This window comes from Castor canadensis, chromosome X (assembly GCF_047511655.1).
Source record: "Castor canadensis chromosome X, mCasCan1.hap1v2, whole genome shotgun sequence".
Lineage (NCBI taxonomy): Eukaryota > Metazoa > Chordata > Mammalia > Rodentia > Castoridae > Castor > Castor canadensis.
This window is the reverse complement of record NC_133405.1, coordinates 51,481,618-51,499,814: the sequence shown is the minus strand read 5'-3', so window position 1 is coordinate 51,499,814 and position 18,197 is coordinate 51,481,618. Positions and strand designations below refer to the sequence as shown.

At 39.6% G+C, this 18,197-nt stretch overlaps 1 protein-coding gene across 8 annotated transcripts; it reads left to right on the top strand.

The window, feature by feature from the left end:
• Positions 1 to 10,342: 10,342 nt before the first annotated feature.
• Positions 10,343 to 17,612, top strand: Gprasp3 (G protein-coupled receptor associated sorting protein family member 3). 8 transcript variants are annotated; one of them, XM_074062187.1, is made up of 6 exons: positions 10,387 to 11,344; positions 11,414 to 11,469; positions 12,004 to 12,075; positions 12,635 to 12,731; positions 13,113 to 13,193; positions 13,891 to 17,612. In XM_074062187.1, the coding sequence occupies exon 6, from the start codon at positions 14,163 to 14,165 to the stop codon at positions 15,804 to 15,806; it is 1,644 nt and encodes a 547-aa protein (XP_073918288.1). In that variant the 5' UTR covers positions 10,387 to 11,344; positions 11,414 to 11,469; positions 12,004 to 12,075; positions 12,635 to 12,731; positions 13,113 to 13,193; positions 13,891 to 14,162; the 3' UTR covers positions 15,807 to 17,612. The 8 variants fall into 8 exon arrangements, with proteins under 8 accessions (XP_073918290.1, XP_073918288.1, XP_073918289.1 ...); XM_074062188.1 differs by lacking the exon at positions 12,004 to 12,075; XM_074062184.1 differs by lacking the exon at positions 12,004 to 12,075 and having other exon boundaries at positions 11,414 to 11,709.
• Positions 17,613 to 18,197: the final 585 nt, after the last annotated feature.

The window sequence follows — 18,197 nt, the reverse complement described above, 5'->3', positions numbered from 1 at the left end:
GCATAAACGACCCTTCTTCACTTTAAAAACCAGGTGCAAATACATTGTGCACACTTATAAGCATAGGTAATTTAGTAGTACAAACACATGCTTATTAGAAAAATCCCATTCTTGGATTTTAAGAAGGGGGAGATTATTGTGGGTCACAGTACTTAATAAGTGCTTCAGAGAAGAGGAACTCACTTAAATTGGAAGGATAGGGTAAGACAAGTCACTTTTGAGAGTGAGCCATGGTTGTATGAAGAAAAGTGTGTAAATGGAAAATATGTTCCAGCAGCTTGAATATACTCAGCATGCCTGAAGTAGATGAGAGGAGTTTAGTGAGTGATGCATTTAGAAAAATGGGATGAAGTCAGTTTGGGGAAATTAAGTAAGCCAAATCCGCACATTTACAATTCAAAGTACAGTTGTTGCTTCAATACCATCTAAAAGGTAAAAGCAAAAGACTCCAATGAAATGGGCTCAGGGATAGTATTTCCTTTATGATCCTAGTCCAGAGAAGTGTTAGGGAATTATGGAACCATTGAAATAATTATGTGTGGATTGATTTATTGATAAGAAATGACAATGATTTTCTGTGAAATAGAAAAGAATGGAGTCATCTATGGAAAAGTAGGTCCTATTTTTAAAATGTGTGTACAAATAAAATTTCTATGCAACTTCAATTTGACCTAAGCAATTTCATATATTTCACAGTTTGGAATAAAATATACCATGTTAAATCTTAAGCATTGGGGAAATAGAAAAGTTAATAAAACAAATTAATATACTTACATCTAGTGTGAATTATATGTAGCTATGCTAAAAATATATATAGTTAAAAATGATTTTTAGAAATCATTCAGAAAGTAAGTAGATAAGATTTTAGCTAGCTTAAAATGTTTTAAGGAAAAAAATGACCAATTTTTAAAGAAAAAAATGCTAATTCTTTATCAGGCTGTTGAGGTATAAAAATGTCAACTTTCACATGATTATTACGTTTAAACAATCACAACATTTCCTTTTTAGGTGACAACAAAGTTCTGGAACTAGGCAGTGATGGTGGTTGTACAACATTGAGAATGTACTCAATGTCACTAAATTGTGCACTTTAAAATGGTTGAAATGGTACGTTTTATGTGTTTTTTGCCACAATAAAAAACAAACATCACATTTTACCTTCAGGTGGGTGAATTTTAAAAGTCAGGACTATAGTTGGTTTGAAGTGTAATCCATACTTGTGGGAAACATCGAATGTTTTGTTTTTAGACATGCTGAAATGTTTTTTTGATCTGAGATTACTATAAATTTTCAAAAAGATAAAATTATGACTTGTTCATTAAAATGAACCTGAAGGATTTCAAGAACTGCTGAGATGAAGAAAATGGTTCATTTTCTTGTGAAGGAAATGTGTGTATAAAATATGCATAATATAAAAATATAAACAATATATGTCAAATTTCATATACACATTGGAAATTCATAAGTATTAGAATAACATTGATGACTTAAATAAAAGCTAGTAATAACTTAGAGTGCAGTAAGTCATAGCATCTAATATCTACCACTGGACAAACCTTTTATATAGCTAAACGGTAAGCCTTTTGTATATTTAACAAAATATCTAGTAGCCTCTTCAAAAACTGAAAAATAGCTCAATCAACATAAAGTTAAGTTAGGTGCTGCACAAAAATAATATCCAATAATACAGCATGATTTTTCCCTCTCGATTCTACTATGTAAAGGTTAATGAAAGTAGGATGAGGTGGCAGTTTAACTTCTCTTTACAAGCCACAGATGTTAACAGGGATCATCATCCTGGTAGAAAATGGAGTTTGAATGTTGGTTTTGTTTATTGATACTTTCCAAGATAGAACTCTGAGGGGGGAATGCATGTGTCTGTGTGTTTTCATATGTATCCCAAACATTATACAAAATACTAAAAATCAGTTCATGTCCAAAATCCTCAGGTCAGTTCCTTGGCAGCTGAGTGCTCCTACAGAACAAGGCCCAAGCCTAGGGCTGGAAGCTTTGATTCCTAATCTAGCTTGCCTTCCAGCTCTCTGTCTTCACCAGGGTTGGGAGTGTCAGGTTCTAGCAAGCAGCTGCAGAGTTGCCACAGACAAGCTCACTGTGGGATCATGTTGGGCTGCTGATGGTGGGTCATGTGACCAGACTGTCTTGGGCTGGCAGAAAGGCACATTTACTTGCATGGAAAAGAGACAGGAAAGATAAGCCCTGGTAATTGAGACAGGTGGGACAAGTGCCTGAACATTAAAGTGGGTAGATGGGTGGGGGTATCTCTGCATGCTGCATTTGCTTAAAATTCAGTTTTTCAGGTAACCATAGTTACAGCATTGGTTGGTAGAGGAAACAATCCCTCAGCCAATGATAACCATCTTAGCCAGGTCTGTGTTTTGTCCAGGAGCTCAAAAAGCTGGGAGTCTTCCCGAAAGAAGCATTCTTGCAGAGAAGCAAAAGTTGCTATTGAAGGAGGTGGGTGCCTGGAAATGGCATCCATGAGAGGTGGTGGCTGAGACTAGATACTGGTGCTTGACAGTGCCTCAGACACTTCTCCCTCCTGCCTCTGAACACCCTCTGTCTCCATCCCTAGGCTTCCACCCAATGCTGTTTCCCTGTGTGGGTGGGAAATGTGAGCATATGAACTGAGTTGGTTCTCAGGAGCCTAGAGAAAGGAAACAGTGAAGTGACAATTTGTGAACACCTGTGGAGCTGGATCAGGAAAGGCCAGGGGTGAGAATGTGAACCATGGGCTAAGCTACCACTCTTCCTCCCACCATGTCAGCACTTACTTTCTACTGTCTGTCTGTCTTCCTTAATGACAGTATCCAGGCAGTGGAGATGGCTGAGATCAGCTCAATTGGAAGAGGGTCGGGGTACACATCTGCCTTTTGCTCCAGGGTTTCAGCAGACTAGGGAAGCAAGGAGGGAATGAATCTCAACCAGCAGTATCTAGGGAAGAGGATAGGTGACATAGACTCAAAAGGAAGAAATCTGGATGCTTTGGGCTTTTCATATAGGATTTCTTATTGGCATGTTCCAAGTTTTTCACCTCCTCTTGATATTCAAGAAATTGCTTGAATATCAGTCCCATGCAGCAACTCTCCCATTTAGGAACACAAAATTGCTGATTCATCTGAGGCTTCCTTTCCCTGCTCTCCTGGGTCTGAAAGGGTGGTCTTTCTGGATCCATCTATAGAAACTACTTCATGGATAATCTCATGGGTTCCTGTATACTTATCCTTTGTTCCCTTCCTATGTTTTGTTTTCTTCTCACTTCTTAGGACTTGTTCCTCTGGTCCCATCCTAGGTATCAGCTGCTACCTTGTCCTCTTTCTGAATATTCGCCCTTATGCATCCACTGGGTACCAAATAAAAGAAAACTGCTTTTCTGTTAACAAAACTTCTGACACAAAATGTGTGAGGTTTTTTTTTCACACCAAGAAATTCTCCCTACAATTTAATTCAATTTTGACACTACCTAGAGTTAGTGCAGACCCTACAGGTAAGGGACTCAGTTTCCCATGATAGGCCCCCCTCCCCCGCACACACACACATGCACTTTAGATGACAATCACAAGTAGGGAATATTCAGATGACTGACATAGATCTGATTTGCCTTCTAATCAAAGTTCCCTCAACCCTCCTCATGTTCAATAGTTTGCTACAAAGGCTCACAGAAGTCAAGGAAATGCTTTACTTGATGGTTTATTATAAAGGATATAGTAGAAATAAGTCCAAGACATTTATTGTACAGCTTGGTGATTACAGTTACTATAGTATAGTATATTGTATTCTTTTTGTTGGCAGTACTGGTTTGAACTCAGAGCCTTGCACTTGCTAGGAAGCACTCTGCCACTTGAGCCACTCCACCAGCCCTAATATATTTTATTCTTGAAAAACACAAAGTGGAGTGAATATTAAATGTCCTCATCACAAAAATAACAACTATATGAGGAGGTAATACATTTGTTAATTAGCTAGATCAAGCCATTCCACCATGTATATACACTTCAAAACATTGTACATGATAAATGCACACAACTTATCTGTCAATTTTTTAAAAAGAGGACAGAAAATTGAATCTAGAGCCCCCCATTTCTCTCCATATAAAAAAAATTGATTCAAAATCAATTGAAGACCTAAGTGTAATACATGGAACTGCCAGAAGAAAGCATAAAGGAAACACTTCAATAAATTAATACAGGCAATTTTTTGGATAATTCCCATAAAAGCAGAGGCAACAAAAGCAAAAATAGATGAACAGAGTATATTAAGTTAAATGGCTTCAGCATAGCAAGGGAAACAACAGGATGAAGACAACCTACAACATGGGAGAAAATATTTGCAAACTATATATCTGAGAAAAAGTTAATATCCAAAATATGTAAGGAACATAAGCAATACAACAGCAAACCAATGATTTAAATTGGGCAATAGTCATGAAAAGAAGACATATGGAGCTGAGGATGTATTTCAGTGGTACAGCACTGGCCTAGCATGTGCAAGGCCCTGGGTTTGATCCCCAGCAATCTCCCCCCAACAAAGACAAATGGCTTACACGTATATGAAAAAAATGTCTGATACCATTAATCACCAAGGAAGTACAAAACAAAATCACAATGAGATACCACCTCACTCTACTCAGAATGGCTATTACCAAAAAGACGGAAGATAACAAGTGTCAGGAGGATGTAGGGAAAATGGAATCTTTGCATGCTATTGGTGGAAATGTAAATTAGACAGACATTATGGAAAACAGTATTTTCCACAGTATTCCTCAAAAAAATTAGAGAAGTATCATATGATCCAGGATTCCAGTTCCTAGATATGCATCCAAAAGAAATGAAATCAGTATGTCAAAGTGGTAACTACACTCCCATGTTTATTTATAAGCATTATTTACAATAGCCAAGATATGGAAGCAATGCAAGTTCCAACAATGGATGAAAGGATATTAGTGTGTAATTTTCTCTTTTGTTGTTATTGAGTGCTTTCTATGTGCCTGGAACTCTTCTAAGGGCTGTAAATATACTAATTTAATATTCAAAACAAAGTTATGGGGTAGGTGCTGTTGTTGCCCACATTCTATATATGAGGGAGCTGAGGTGCAGGTTGATTAAGTAGCATAGTCAAGCTCAGTGAGTTGGTTAGCAGAGGATCTGATATTCAGTCTTTTTTGACAGTCTAATCTGAATATCTTGTGCATTATCACTATGTTATGTCTGTATTCCTCTCCTGATAGTTATCACTGAAAGCTTCATTGTCACTATCTTATTCATCAGATTTCCTGTTCCTTAGAATTTATAGTGAAGCACTTTATTCTTCATTAAAAATCCTTAAATTTGAGTAATGTTAGGTCTCCCATGCCTTTTTCCTTTTTTTTTTACTATGTATCAGCTACTCCAATCTTTCCTTCCTTCTGAACATAATGACCCATCACAGTACATCATTTTTACTAATATCCTACCTCATCCTCTAGACCTGTCTCCATTGTCATGTCAAAAACCCAATTTTCAATAAATCCAAGTTATTCACCTCTTTCTATGTCTGTGATGTTTAGCACTCCCAGGGAAAGTTAATCAAGCCTTTACGACTGTTTACACTATGAATCTATCATTCTCAATCTCAGTCCAGTCCCCTGAGTCAGAATCAGATAACCTCTACGATATTTACATTCTGGATGTTTCACGATGGTGTACAGTGATTCTCTGAATTGAAACTGAGCATATCTATGAACTCACGTATTTAATGTACCTCTGAACCTCTGCCCCTTTTATATTGTAAGAATTTGAGTTCTACGTGAAGCTTTCCTTTTCAACCTGGAACAGAAGTTGTCAGATCTCTAACAATTATTAGGCAAAGTGTTCAAATCTGCAGTTTTCCTTTTTGTGGAAACATAAGTTCTGCTACTGTAGAAGTAGGTGCTCATTGACAGGTAAATCCACAATTATTACTCACTGGAGAGCTATTTTGCACCTGAGCACACATGCCATTTAGGATTGTTCTATTTTTATATAACAAGGAACTTATCAGAAACTGGTCATTCATTCTAGTCTAAATAAGTGCTTAGAAATCATTAGGGAACTAATATAGATGACTTAATATGTACTACCAACTGGTGTTGGTGGTGACAGAGATGATTTTTTCTCCTAGGATTAAGTCATAGTTGCTCAGATCTAATCATCAGGATTTTTTATTTTGGAGGTCTAAATTCTAATTTGTATTCCAAGTTAAGAATTCAGTCAAGATGTCAGGTTCAGGGAGATATCAGCCCTATTTTTGTGAAGGGTTTTTCGAGGAACTATTTCCCTGGGCTGGCTTTGAACCATGATGCTCCTGTATATTTTCCTGTACCTGGGATGGAAAAAAGCTAAAATTTTTGGAGCAGCTGTATTTTCAAGGGCAACTTTATATCTAAATCTGACATTCAGCTCAAAAGACAAAGGCAACAGCTCTACCCACTGGTCTTTAGCTGCCCTGTTAAGACCCATAGCCAGATTCCCAGTGTCAGCTCTGACATGTAAAGATCTTGGAAGTCATTGCTCATATACCTACAATCAACAAAAATCAAAGTAAACTAAGAATTAACAGCTTTTCTTAGACCCATCAGACAACTGAAGTCATATTGCAAATAAACACCCCAAACTCTAGAGAAAGAGCAAGTCCAGGGAGTCACATACTATCTCTTTTTACATACAACAGAAGTTGCTGGAGACTTCATTTTTCATTGTTAAGGTAAAAACACCTGAATGGTAATTTTTTTGTTTTGTTTGAGGTACTGGGTCTTGAATTCAGAACCTTCACCTTGAGCCACTCCACCAGCCCTTTTTGTGAAGATTTTTTTGAGATAGGGTCTCATGGAACTATTTCTCCGGGCTGGCTTCGAACCATGATCCTCCTGATCTCTGCTTCCTGAGTAACTAGGCTTACAGATGTGAGTCAGCCATTGGCGCCTGGCTTGAATGGTAATTTTGATGAATTGCTGGAGACTGAGTCTGGAATAGTATGAGAATGAGAACCACTGGGGACCTTCAGTTTTGGGTGGAGATTATGACAGTATTGTGGGCTTTGCCTCAAACCAGGGTCTTGCAGTGAAGATCCCAGAAAGATTGCCTCAGGTATCTGGCAGTGGGAAAGAACTCTTACTGTTATGAAATACATCCAGAGCCTTCATTGTGACAAAAGTCTACTCTCCAATGGAAAAGGCTTTCCCAGAGCCTTATCCCAGCTTAAAAAAAAAAACATACCTCTTACTCTAGCCCCTCTAGATTTCCAATATTATGTAAGAGAAAGAAAAAGCTTAAAAAACACTGGAAAAGGTCACAGCCCCAGGACACAGGCCCCACGAAAGACTAGAATTTAATCAGAACATTATAAAGACACTTTCCCTCCTCCACAATTAGCCCATACTAACAAAGCTTTAGTGTAACAGTAGACAACAGCTAAAAGAGCTGCAAGCTGTAGATTCTCTGAAAAGGAGTACACAGTGAGGCCCAAAGTTAAGAGGGAAGACAAAAATGAAACGGACATTAAAGGAATTTGAAGTCTCTGGCACCTATAGCTTTTACCATAAACACTAAGAACAATCGAACTCCTAACCAGCTTAGCATAAAAATTCTTACTAAAGGTTTATTTACCTCATTTCCTGTCACCTATAATGTAATATCCAGCTTTCAACAGAAAATTACAATGTTTGCTTAAAGGTAAGAAAAAAGTACAGCATGCATGCATTAGAACCAGACTCAGATATAATGTAGATGTTGGATTATAATATAAGGAATTTAAAGTAACTATGTTTAATAGATTAACAGCTCTAATAGAAAATATAGGCAGTGTGCAAGAATAGATGGGCAATGGAGCAAAAATATACAATAAAAAGGAAATGCTATAAATTGAAAACACCGTAACAAAAATGAAGAATGCCCAGTAGACTGGAGAAAGTGAGCCAAAAATCAGTAAGTTTGATCAACAGAAATCTCCAAATTGAAAAGCAAAAATAAAAAAAGAATAAGAAAAAAAGAATAAAATATCAAAGAACTGTGGGAAGATTCCAAAAAGTATAACATATGCATAGTTTGCATACCAGAAAGAAAACAGTGAATTTGAAATAGAAGAAATATTTAAAGTAATAATAGCTGAGAATTTTTCAAAATTAATGACAAGCACCAAATCACAGATCCTGGAATTTCAGAAAATACCAAATCAGCATAAATACCAAAGAAGTCTATATTTAGGCATGTAATATACAAACTGCAGGAAGACAAAGAGAAAATATTGAAAGATACAAACAAAAATCTCCTTGAGGAACAAGAACAAAAATTATAGTGGACATACCAGAAATCATGGGAGCAAGAAAAAAGTTAACTGACATATTTAAAATATTGAAAGAAGAAAAAACATCAACCTAGACTTCTATATGAGTCAAATTGTCCTTAAAATATCAAAAAGAAATAAATTCTCAAGAACTGAGGATATTCATTGCCAATAGATCTGCCCTACATCTAATGTGAAGAAATTCTTCAGGTGTATGTGTGTGTGAATGACCAAAGTATTTTATATGCTTATATTTATGTGTGAAAATTTCCAATAAAACTCATTATTTTGTACAACTCATATATGTTAATTTAAAAGGGGAAAATAAGTTCTTCATGGAGAAAGAACAATATAGGTTAGAAACATACATCTATAAAGAGAAAGGACATGTGTCAGAGAACAATAAAGACATTCTTACTAGTGTCTTCATCTTTGAGCATCTCAGTATCAACAACCATCCTTACATGTGATACTCAGGTGTAGCTAGACCAAACTAGGAAGAGGGAATTTTCACTCCTTTGTTCAGAAACCACTATTTTTGCTAATGTAGTCATCAAAAGCATGTGAGGATCTCACTTAGAAAATACGTTTTTAAGTATATAATTTTGTTTTCTATCCTTATAAGTGAATTATGTCTCCCAGTCCTATAGAATGTGAACAATACAGCATCAGAATTCTCATTATGGTTCTTTGAGAATGAAAACACCACCACATGGGTTCAAATCAAAACTGCTAAAACATATGCCAAACATATATAAATATATTCTTATTGTAAAACAAACAATATAGAATATATACAGAAAAAAAAGGAAGAGGATGCTTCTAAAATACATACATGCCATCTTTCTCTGCATAGCAAATACCTTATATGTTTTTCACACAGCATACTTTCCATAAAAGGAATTGTGTTTATCGTATAATTTGCATTTTCACTTTATCTGGAGTTATTTCCCTTTTGGTATATAGACAGCTACTCTGCTCTTTTTGATAAGATAGTAGGCTAGAATAGTTGTTTGTAGAATAAATATATCACACTTAGCTTAATCCTTTCCCAATTGATAGATTATTTATAATTAATTGGTATTGTAAGAGATACTGAATTTAATGAATGTACTTGTACATACACATTGAGAATCTCTTACCAAAATGCTTGGGAACAGAAATGTTTCAGATTTCTAAGTCTTTCAGAATTTAAAATATTTACATAGGCTTCACCATTGAGTACCTCAACACCAAATCCAAAATACTCCAAACTTTATCTTTAGATGCTTGAAACTCCTAAGTTTCAGATATAGAAGCATGTTGCATTTTGAGATTAGGGGGTCCTCAACCTGTAAATACTTATGGTCCCAAGCATTTTGGATAAGAAATAACTTGTATGATTAATATCTTCTAAATCACATTAGTGTGACATATTTAGAGATTCTAAAGGTATTACAAATGATGAGGTAAAAGGATCATTATTTTTTCTGCCTTTTTGTGCCCTATAATTTACAATGCAGGTATTACTAGTTTTTCTAACAAATGAGTACTTCTGAAGTTGGTTCACAAGAACCTAATTCACCTCCTGCTTTCTTCATTGAAAAAAACATATACAGAGAGCACCAACTGTGTGGCAGACTCTGGGCTAAGCCCTTAGGTTATAAGCATCAAAGACAAAGAGGCATATATAGATTAGCATTGAGCTGCAACCACTAATTTATTGGGTACTATGAAATTTTCATGATTTACTGGCCCCTCACATCCTTAAAACACTGACTACTTTTGTCTACTATGTGCTGTGGACACAATAGTGGAAAAGAAAGCAAAATGGAGCCCTTCATTTATAGAACTTACAGTCTGACTCAACTTGTATATATTCAGGGCTAAAGAACATAAGCATTCATAAGGCAGGATGTAAGGCTGAGGGAGGTGTTGAAGAGAGCCCTTGAGATCTACCTTGAGGAAGTGCCTAGGAAATGATTCCCATTCCTGACAGAAGAGTGGAGTGAGTCAGGATGGGTCCTACTTGGGACCAAATAACTTTGTGGCTGAGTTTCAGTAGAGGGAGGACCATATGAGCCCCTGTGTGTCCTGACAGAGAAAAGCCCTCTTTTCTGGGCAAGAGTGGGGACAGCGCAATGACCAAATGAGTTCCCACTGGGAATGAGAAAAGCTCAGCATGGCAGAAGGAATGACACTTGGCACAGACCAATGGTTGGTTTCCTGAGACTACAGGTGCAGGCCAGCCTTCCTTTGGAAGAGGAGCAGAGGTGAGGCCTGTAATGGGGGCCCCCACCTCAGTCCCCTTAAGTGCCTTCCTCCCCTTCATGGCTCCATGAAGCAATGGAAGAAAAACATGGGAGAAGCCCCTAGAGACCCCTTGTTGCTGTGTTGTGAGGTCACCTGGCCCTCTCAGCCTGCAGTGCTGACACCGTTTCTCCCGGTAGCATCCGGGAAGGAGCGGGAGCAGGCGGGGTAATAGAGGGGAGGGGACAGGCAGTGCGCAGTGTGGGGTGCACCGCATCAAGGGGCGAGTAGGTATCCATCCGCTGCTCCCTCCAGCGCAGCAATTCCAGACCTCCCGATATCGGTTCCCCCCTCCCCTCCCCCACAGCTCAGCCGCTGGCCCTGAGTCCCCTCCTGGCCACGCACCATAGCGGTGGCAGAAAGGTGGGGGTGGTCGCCAAGTTAGGGCAGGCGGTCGGGGGTCTTACTGAGGCAAACCGGCAGGAGCCCGCCCCTCAGACTGGGGCTCGTCCCGGCCCCGCCCACTCCGGGTCGGAACTATGGTGGGCATGGGAGGGGGCGTCGAGCCCATTCGCGCCGTATCCCTCCGCCCCCCTTCCCGACACCCTCGAGGCGAGCGGTTCTTGCCGCATCCTGCGCAGCCCCTGCCGGCTTTGGTGCAGAGGCGTGGGGGCGGGGCGCCTCGTTGCCATTCCGATCGCGCGGAAAGCGGTGGGAGTCTGAGCAAGGAGCGGCGGGAGGAGAGGAGAGCGCAGGAGAGCAGGGGGAGCCCGTCTCCCTGGGCCTTGAGCCTGAAAAGGCAAGTGGGGGCGTGCGGGGGGCGCGGGGTGGTCTCCCACTGCCGGCCGGCTGACCGCCTGTCCCCCAGACTCCAACAGCTCCACGCGGAGGAGGCGAGCGGGTCGGAACGGATCCGCCAGAGAGGTGCGCAGTGCCGGGGACCCCTGGCGACGAGGAGGCTGTGAGCGGCGCGGGTCTGGCCGGGCCAAGGGCGGAGCGGGGTGGGCAGAGCGGCTCCTTCAGATGGTATGGAGGCCAGCCGCGCCGACCGCCTTCCAGCCCGCTTCCCAGCTGCCCGCGCCCCGCCCTCGATCGTGTCTGTGCCCTGAGAGGGTTGTGGGGGAGGCTGCTGCGGAAGAAATGGCGGCACGGGAGCTGGAGCGGGTAGGGGGGCGCTGTGGGAGGCCGCTAGGTCTGGGACAGAGGCGGGCATCTGAGCTCAACTGGTGAAGAGTGGTCGCCTTCCCTACTCGGGCCCTAGTTCTGAAAAGGGGTCTGTTGGGGCCCGGTGTCCTGGGTGCTGTCCTTTCCCACAGGCTCCTGCTTGATGTCAAAGGCCACTCAGTAGGTCTTGTGTAGGTCTGGAGAAGGGGAGCCATTTGAGGGTGAATTATGAAGACACCAAAATATATTCATGTCTCTTTAGCACAGCACTGTTTTTTTGCCTTCTATATTTAGATCCTCATGCCCAGTTTAGTGCAAGCAAATGGTCAAGATGAAGAGTGATCAGATTTCACAGCAACAAGCCATGTAAATAAATAGTATGGTATTAATCTGCCTTTGATATTTAGAATCTATTTTTCTCAGTATCCCAGTCCACTTTGAGTAATATTTTGATATTGTGGGAATGGGAGTTAAAATTAGAGGGAAGTTTTTATGAAGGGTCAATTTAGAACGTTTGAAGTCAATCTGCTTCTTCAGTGTCTGTTTCTGGAACCCCACACATTATCAATTCCAGGCACCTTTTGTTGTCCCCCTAATTTTTGTACAGAGGCAGTCTCATAGAAAATATGGCATTTGTGCAGATGGGCATCAATCGTACTGTGAGAGATGCTAGCTAGACTTCATTCTCTTAGTTCCTGATTCTTATAAACAAGGTGTTCAGTCCTTACTTCTGGAAATCTGTCCATTAACCTGATATTTTTCTACTATTGTCAACATATTTTTTTATTTTCCTTTTTTATAGTAGTGGTACTGGGGTTTAAATACAAGGCCTTGTGCTTGCTAACTAAGCACTGCATCACTTGAGCTACACCCCCAGCTCAGCATAGTTTCTTCATGTTTTGATGAATATCTTGCCTTTCTATAGGTTGTGACTTTCAGCCAGAGAAGACTTCTTTGGTGGGAAGGATAGCATCCTCCGAGTACCCTGCTATGTGGGCAGTCTGAATTTAGTGGTGAATGAGGTAGGATTTAGGTATGCATGGGAAAAGGGGAGCATGCAAAAATTATATTGAAATGCTTATGCTCATTAGCTTCCCTGCCTGCTGTCTAAATGTATTTGCCTGTGTTCCACTGCCTATTTCTGTACTTCTTCAGGGAAAGAGATGTAGCCCCTGCTGGGAAAATGATCAGCTTCAAAATTGGGTTGGGGATATAATCAGACAGACTGAAGTCTTGGGGGAGATAGCTAAGGAATAACTGGGGAGGTGCAGACAAGTGGGAGACATTGAACATAGTCTTCAGTTCACAAAAGCATATGTTACAAACCTTGTCCCGGATATGGGGCCTTCTTAGTCTCTTTGTTTTGCCTCTGCTTTTTTGTTAGTAGGTCTGTTCCTTTCTAGGTTCCTGTAGAGACCTGTAGGTAGCTGCTCACTTGGAGGTGAATTAAGAAAAAGAACAAAAACTATTCATTTGGATCCAAGGTAGGTATGAATATAAGCTTGATCACCCCTGCTGATTGCGGGTGGAAGTGACTGTTGGCATGTGGGTGAGACCAGATCATATGTTGGATCCATTGTTTATCAACTTTCCAGACATCATTGCCCTCAAATTTGTGTGCAGAAAATGGGGGCAATGTGAGCCAGGACTATGTTTGACAGATATTGCAGCAAGAAATGGGGAGAAGAGTCATAAGGAAAGTAGTGAGGGCCAGAAGTGTTATATAACCAAAGTTATAGATTTGGAAAGGCAGTTATTGGGAAACCAGAGTGCAGAGTTCAATCCCATATGTATTTTTGTACATCAGTCTGCCTGTTTGATGGCTGTAGGCATTATCAACACTGGAAGTGAGGAAGGAGGAGAAAATTGCATCAAATCAGTGCAGGTTGACATGAGGCCTGTCTGGATAGACCTATAGTGCCTAGTATGTGTCCAAAATACTGAACACTCCATAGCTTCTCTCATTCTCAGCAACTTATCCATTATTCCTGTTGTGTTTCGTGCCAAGGAAAGAATGGTAGTGCTTGGGCAGGACATTGAGAAATAAAATGAAATAATAGTTTTCTACTAATCAACTTCTGTCACCCAATCCATCTGTGTTCTCATGATCTTCTGTTGCCTGTTTGCATAGAGAAAAAAAATTGGAGGGAACTTAAAGCCCATTTCTTTCTTCTACTTCAGGTCTGTCTCCATTGGTGGCCTTGGATTGACAGAAGATCATCACTTTTTACAGGTCTCCTCTCAGGCACCATCATCCTCCCCCAGCCAGATTGTGCCTTTACTTTGTCCATATCATTGAAAGGAGACTGTGTGACTGCTAAACTGACAATTGACTCTTACCTCTTGCTACCAGGTTCATCTCTGACCCAGTAAAAGAGTGTAAAGACACCAACCTGTGATACACTGAAAACTAAGGCCATCTCAGGGCAAATATATATATAATTGCTTCAACCATGACGGGGACAAAGAATAAGGCTAGAGCGCAGGCCAAAACTGAAAAAAGGGCAAGCGTACAGGGTAAAGGTGGGGCAGAGAAGGAGGCGACTGGTGTAGTCAAACCTGTAGCCAAAACCCAGGCCAAAGCAAAAACCAAGGCAAAACCTAAATCAGATGCAGTGGCAGAGATGAAGGCAGTATCTAAGAACAGGGTTGTTGCTGAGATGAAGGAAGGAGCTCAGTTAGAGCCTAAAGCTCCAGTGAAAGCCATGGCAGATTGCAGTGCCAAGACTGAGAACGAGGCTACTAGTGCCAAATGTAAAGATAAGGTTGGTACTGATACCTGGTTCTGGGCTGGGGAAGAGGGTAGTATTAATTCCTGGTTCTGGAAGGGAGAAGAGGCTGGTAATCGTTTCAGTGCTAAGGAGGAAGATAAAGCTGATATTGGTGCCCAGAGCAGTGCTGAGGTATTGGAGCCTGTGGCAGAGGCCAGCTGCAAGTCTAGGTCAGGTACTGAGGAGGAAGAAGAAGAGAATGTAATTGGGAACTGGTTTTGGGAAGGGGATGATACTAGCTTTGACTCGAATCCTAAACCTGTGTACAGAATAGTTAGGCCTCAGCCAGTAGATGAAATTAATGAAAAAAATAGGCCCAAGGACTGGTCAGAGGTAACGATCTGGCCCAAAGCCCCTGCTGTAACTCCAGCAATATTAGGATTTAAATCTAAGGTCCCACCTGAGACACGGCCTTCTTCATTTGTTGTTCTGGCCTCAGCTGAAGAAAATACTCATTCTTCACCTGCTGCAGCAGCCTGCTCCTCTAAGAGCACTCGCTCAAGCTCACAGCCAATCCCTGAGTACCCATTTGGTTCTGATCCTTGCATCCAGACCTTAGATGAAATTAGACAACAAATTAGGATCAGGGAAGTGAATGGGATTAAACCATTTGCTTGCCCTTGCAAAATGGAATGCTACCTAAATTCTGAAGAATTTGAAAAACTTGTTAACATCCTTAAGTCAACTACAGATCCTCTCATTCATAAAATTGCACAGATTGCAATGGGTATCCATAATGTTCATCCATTTGCCCAAGAATTCATTAATGAGGTGGGTGTAGTGACACTTATTGAAAGCTTGCTCAGTTTTCCTTCCCCTGAAGCAAGAAAAAAGACTGTAATTACTCTGAATCCTCCCTCTGGAGATGAAAGACAACGCAAGATTGAATTACATGTTAAGCATATGTGTAAGGAAACCATGTCTTTCCCCTTGAACTCACCTGGACAGCAATCTGGATTAAAGATACTAGGGCAACTGACTACTGATTATGTCCATCACTACATTGTTGCCAATTATTTTTCAGAGCTTTTCCATTTGCTGTCCCAGGGAAATCGTAAAACCAGAAATCTTGTTTTGAAACTACTTTTGAATATGTCTGAAAATCCAACTGCAGCCAGAGACATGATCAATATGAAGGCACTGGCAGCATTGAAACTTATCTTTAACCAGAAAGAGGCAAAAGCCAATCTTGTTACTGGTGTAGCCATATTTATTAACATAAAGGAGCACGTTAGAAAGGGTTCAATTGTAGTTGTTGACCACTTGAGTTATAATACACTTACGGCCATTTTCCGTGAAGTTAAAGGGATTATCAAATCAATGTGAAATGAGCCAGAAATGAGAGAATACTTAACAGTCTCCAAACTGAGAGGTTGGATATTCCCACAGAGCCTTGAATAATGTTTTGGTTATTACAGTGTGTGCGTTATCTGTTATATTTTTGACAGGCTGTGGCTTAGAGCTAGATCATTTTGGTATATTGGATGTTACATCTTGAGATGAAAATGTTTGTTGATTTTTATCTTGCTTAGACTGGCAGATTTTTAACATTGTATTTAAGAAGATAGTGAACTAGTTCATCATAAGTAAGCTACCTTGATCATTAGTATCTGCTTAGATCCATTGGTGGCCTCAAATGACAAAAAAGAAAATAAATGGATTTGCAATCTAGTTACAGAAATAAGGCATAAGTAATATATATATACATATATATATATGTATATATATATATAAAGATAACAAACAGTACCCACAGTATGTGGGTATATATAATATATATGTTCATTATAAAATGTGCCCTCTTGATACATTAAAGGGCAGGGTTTATTATAGGTTGTTTCATGTGAGAGGAAGTTCTATTTTTCCTGTTCTAGCTGCATCAGACATTCACTCTACAGCACAGAATTGGCCCTGAATCTCAGACAAAATGTACTATTTGTTCATTTTTTATTTTGCAACTACATTTATAGCTCTTACATTTTTACATTATTTTATTTATGTCAGAGAAGGGAGGGTAGGTATGGGGAGAAAACATTTTACTGAGTGCCCCCTCTGTTAGGCACTGTTGGTACTGCATTTTACAAATTTGTTTCTTCTTAGAATGCTTTTGTGAGCTAGGTACTCATGTATTTATTAAAACTCATTGTTCTGGATATTCTCCAGTGAGAATTAGAGCCAATGAATACTTTTTCCTAGATTCCCGCAGCTGACAAGTGGCATGGATGTTTTACCTGACACCAGAACCCATCTCACCATACTACCTTATAGTCCTTTACATTTTTAGGTGATGGCCTTCAAAGCTCACCTTTGAAGGTTGTTTGATTTTAATGGTTTAATTTTGCAGTGGATAATATCACTGCCAGGAGTCATAGTTCTTAACTTTCAAATGCACTTGTTCATTAGTCATTTAGCTATATGTGGCTGAGGATCAGGAAAAAAGTCTGGGATGAATATATATATTTTATTTGGCAGCATCTAGGACATGATAGGTATCCAAACCTTTGATAAATGAGTAAGATGTAGATGTGAAGTCATCAGATTGTGAAACTTGATTTGTGTTGTTCTTTTCTTTTTCTATCCTTATGTAATTTTCTTCAAAGAGTTGGAATCATTCTGTACATTGTTTTATATCCTGCTTTAAAAAGATAGTTGCTTTATTTTTCCTTGCAAAATCATACATTAATTTTTTTTACCATAGATGATTTATTCTGTATGTCATATGAAAAGCCAAAGGCTCCATTTTAGTAGGCAACCTAGTTTCTGCATTTTTACTAGCTAAAATTTGACAGAACCAGAACTGCAGCTTCAGCTATCTAGAACAGGAAACAAGATGAGAGGCTGCTGTCCCAACCTACAAAATAGTGATTCCTGGAAATCTGTATGGTTCAGAAAGCATCTCAAGACTTTTGGGCTATGGTTATATTCTCTAAGACTCATGGCAGAAATTAAAATCTTTGAGATGTGGCAGAAGTGTTTATGTGTGAAGCTATCAAATTTTATGCTTTGAGATTTTCAGATAGTTAAAAAAGTAGAACAAGATCAAATTGTAAATACTACTTGTAATTTGTTTCCCCCCACTGACTGTATATTTTGAACATCTTTCCATGTCAATAAATACGCTTCTACAAAATATTTTGAATCACTTAAATGTTTTTCCTATTAACAGTTGGTGTGCAGTATAATTTTTCATTGCATATTCTCTTCATGTGTAATATGCATGAATTTACTCATTTCCAAAAACAGAACAGGTATATAGTATTCAGCATCTCACCTTTTCCTTTTAATAGTTATCTTTACAACTTAGGTCTACCACATGCTTTTTATTAAATAGCTTTATTGAGCCATAATTGACATACATGAAGCTGCATATTTAAAGCACACAATTTTGATAAGTTTTGACATCAATATATGAAACCATAACCACAAGCTACTGAATACATCCATTGTTCCAAAAGCTTGTTTTTTTTCCTTTGGTGGGACTGGGTTGAATTCACGGCTCTGCACTTGCACAGCAGACATTTTACCATTTGAGCCATGCCTCGTGAACTGTTTCCCCATGGTTGACCTCGAACAGTGATCCTCTTGATCTCAGTCTTGCAGGCATGAGTGAATGGTGCCAGGCTCTAAAAGCTTAATGCCTCTGTTATGCCCCTTACTACTTCTCTGTACTGATTTGCTTCCTGACAACGGTTGTTTCCATTTTCTGTAATTACATAT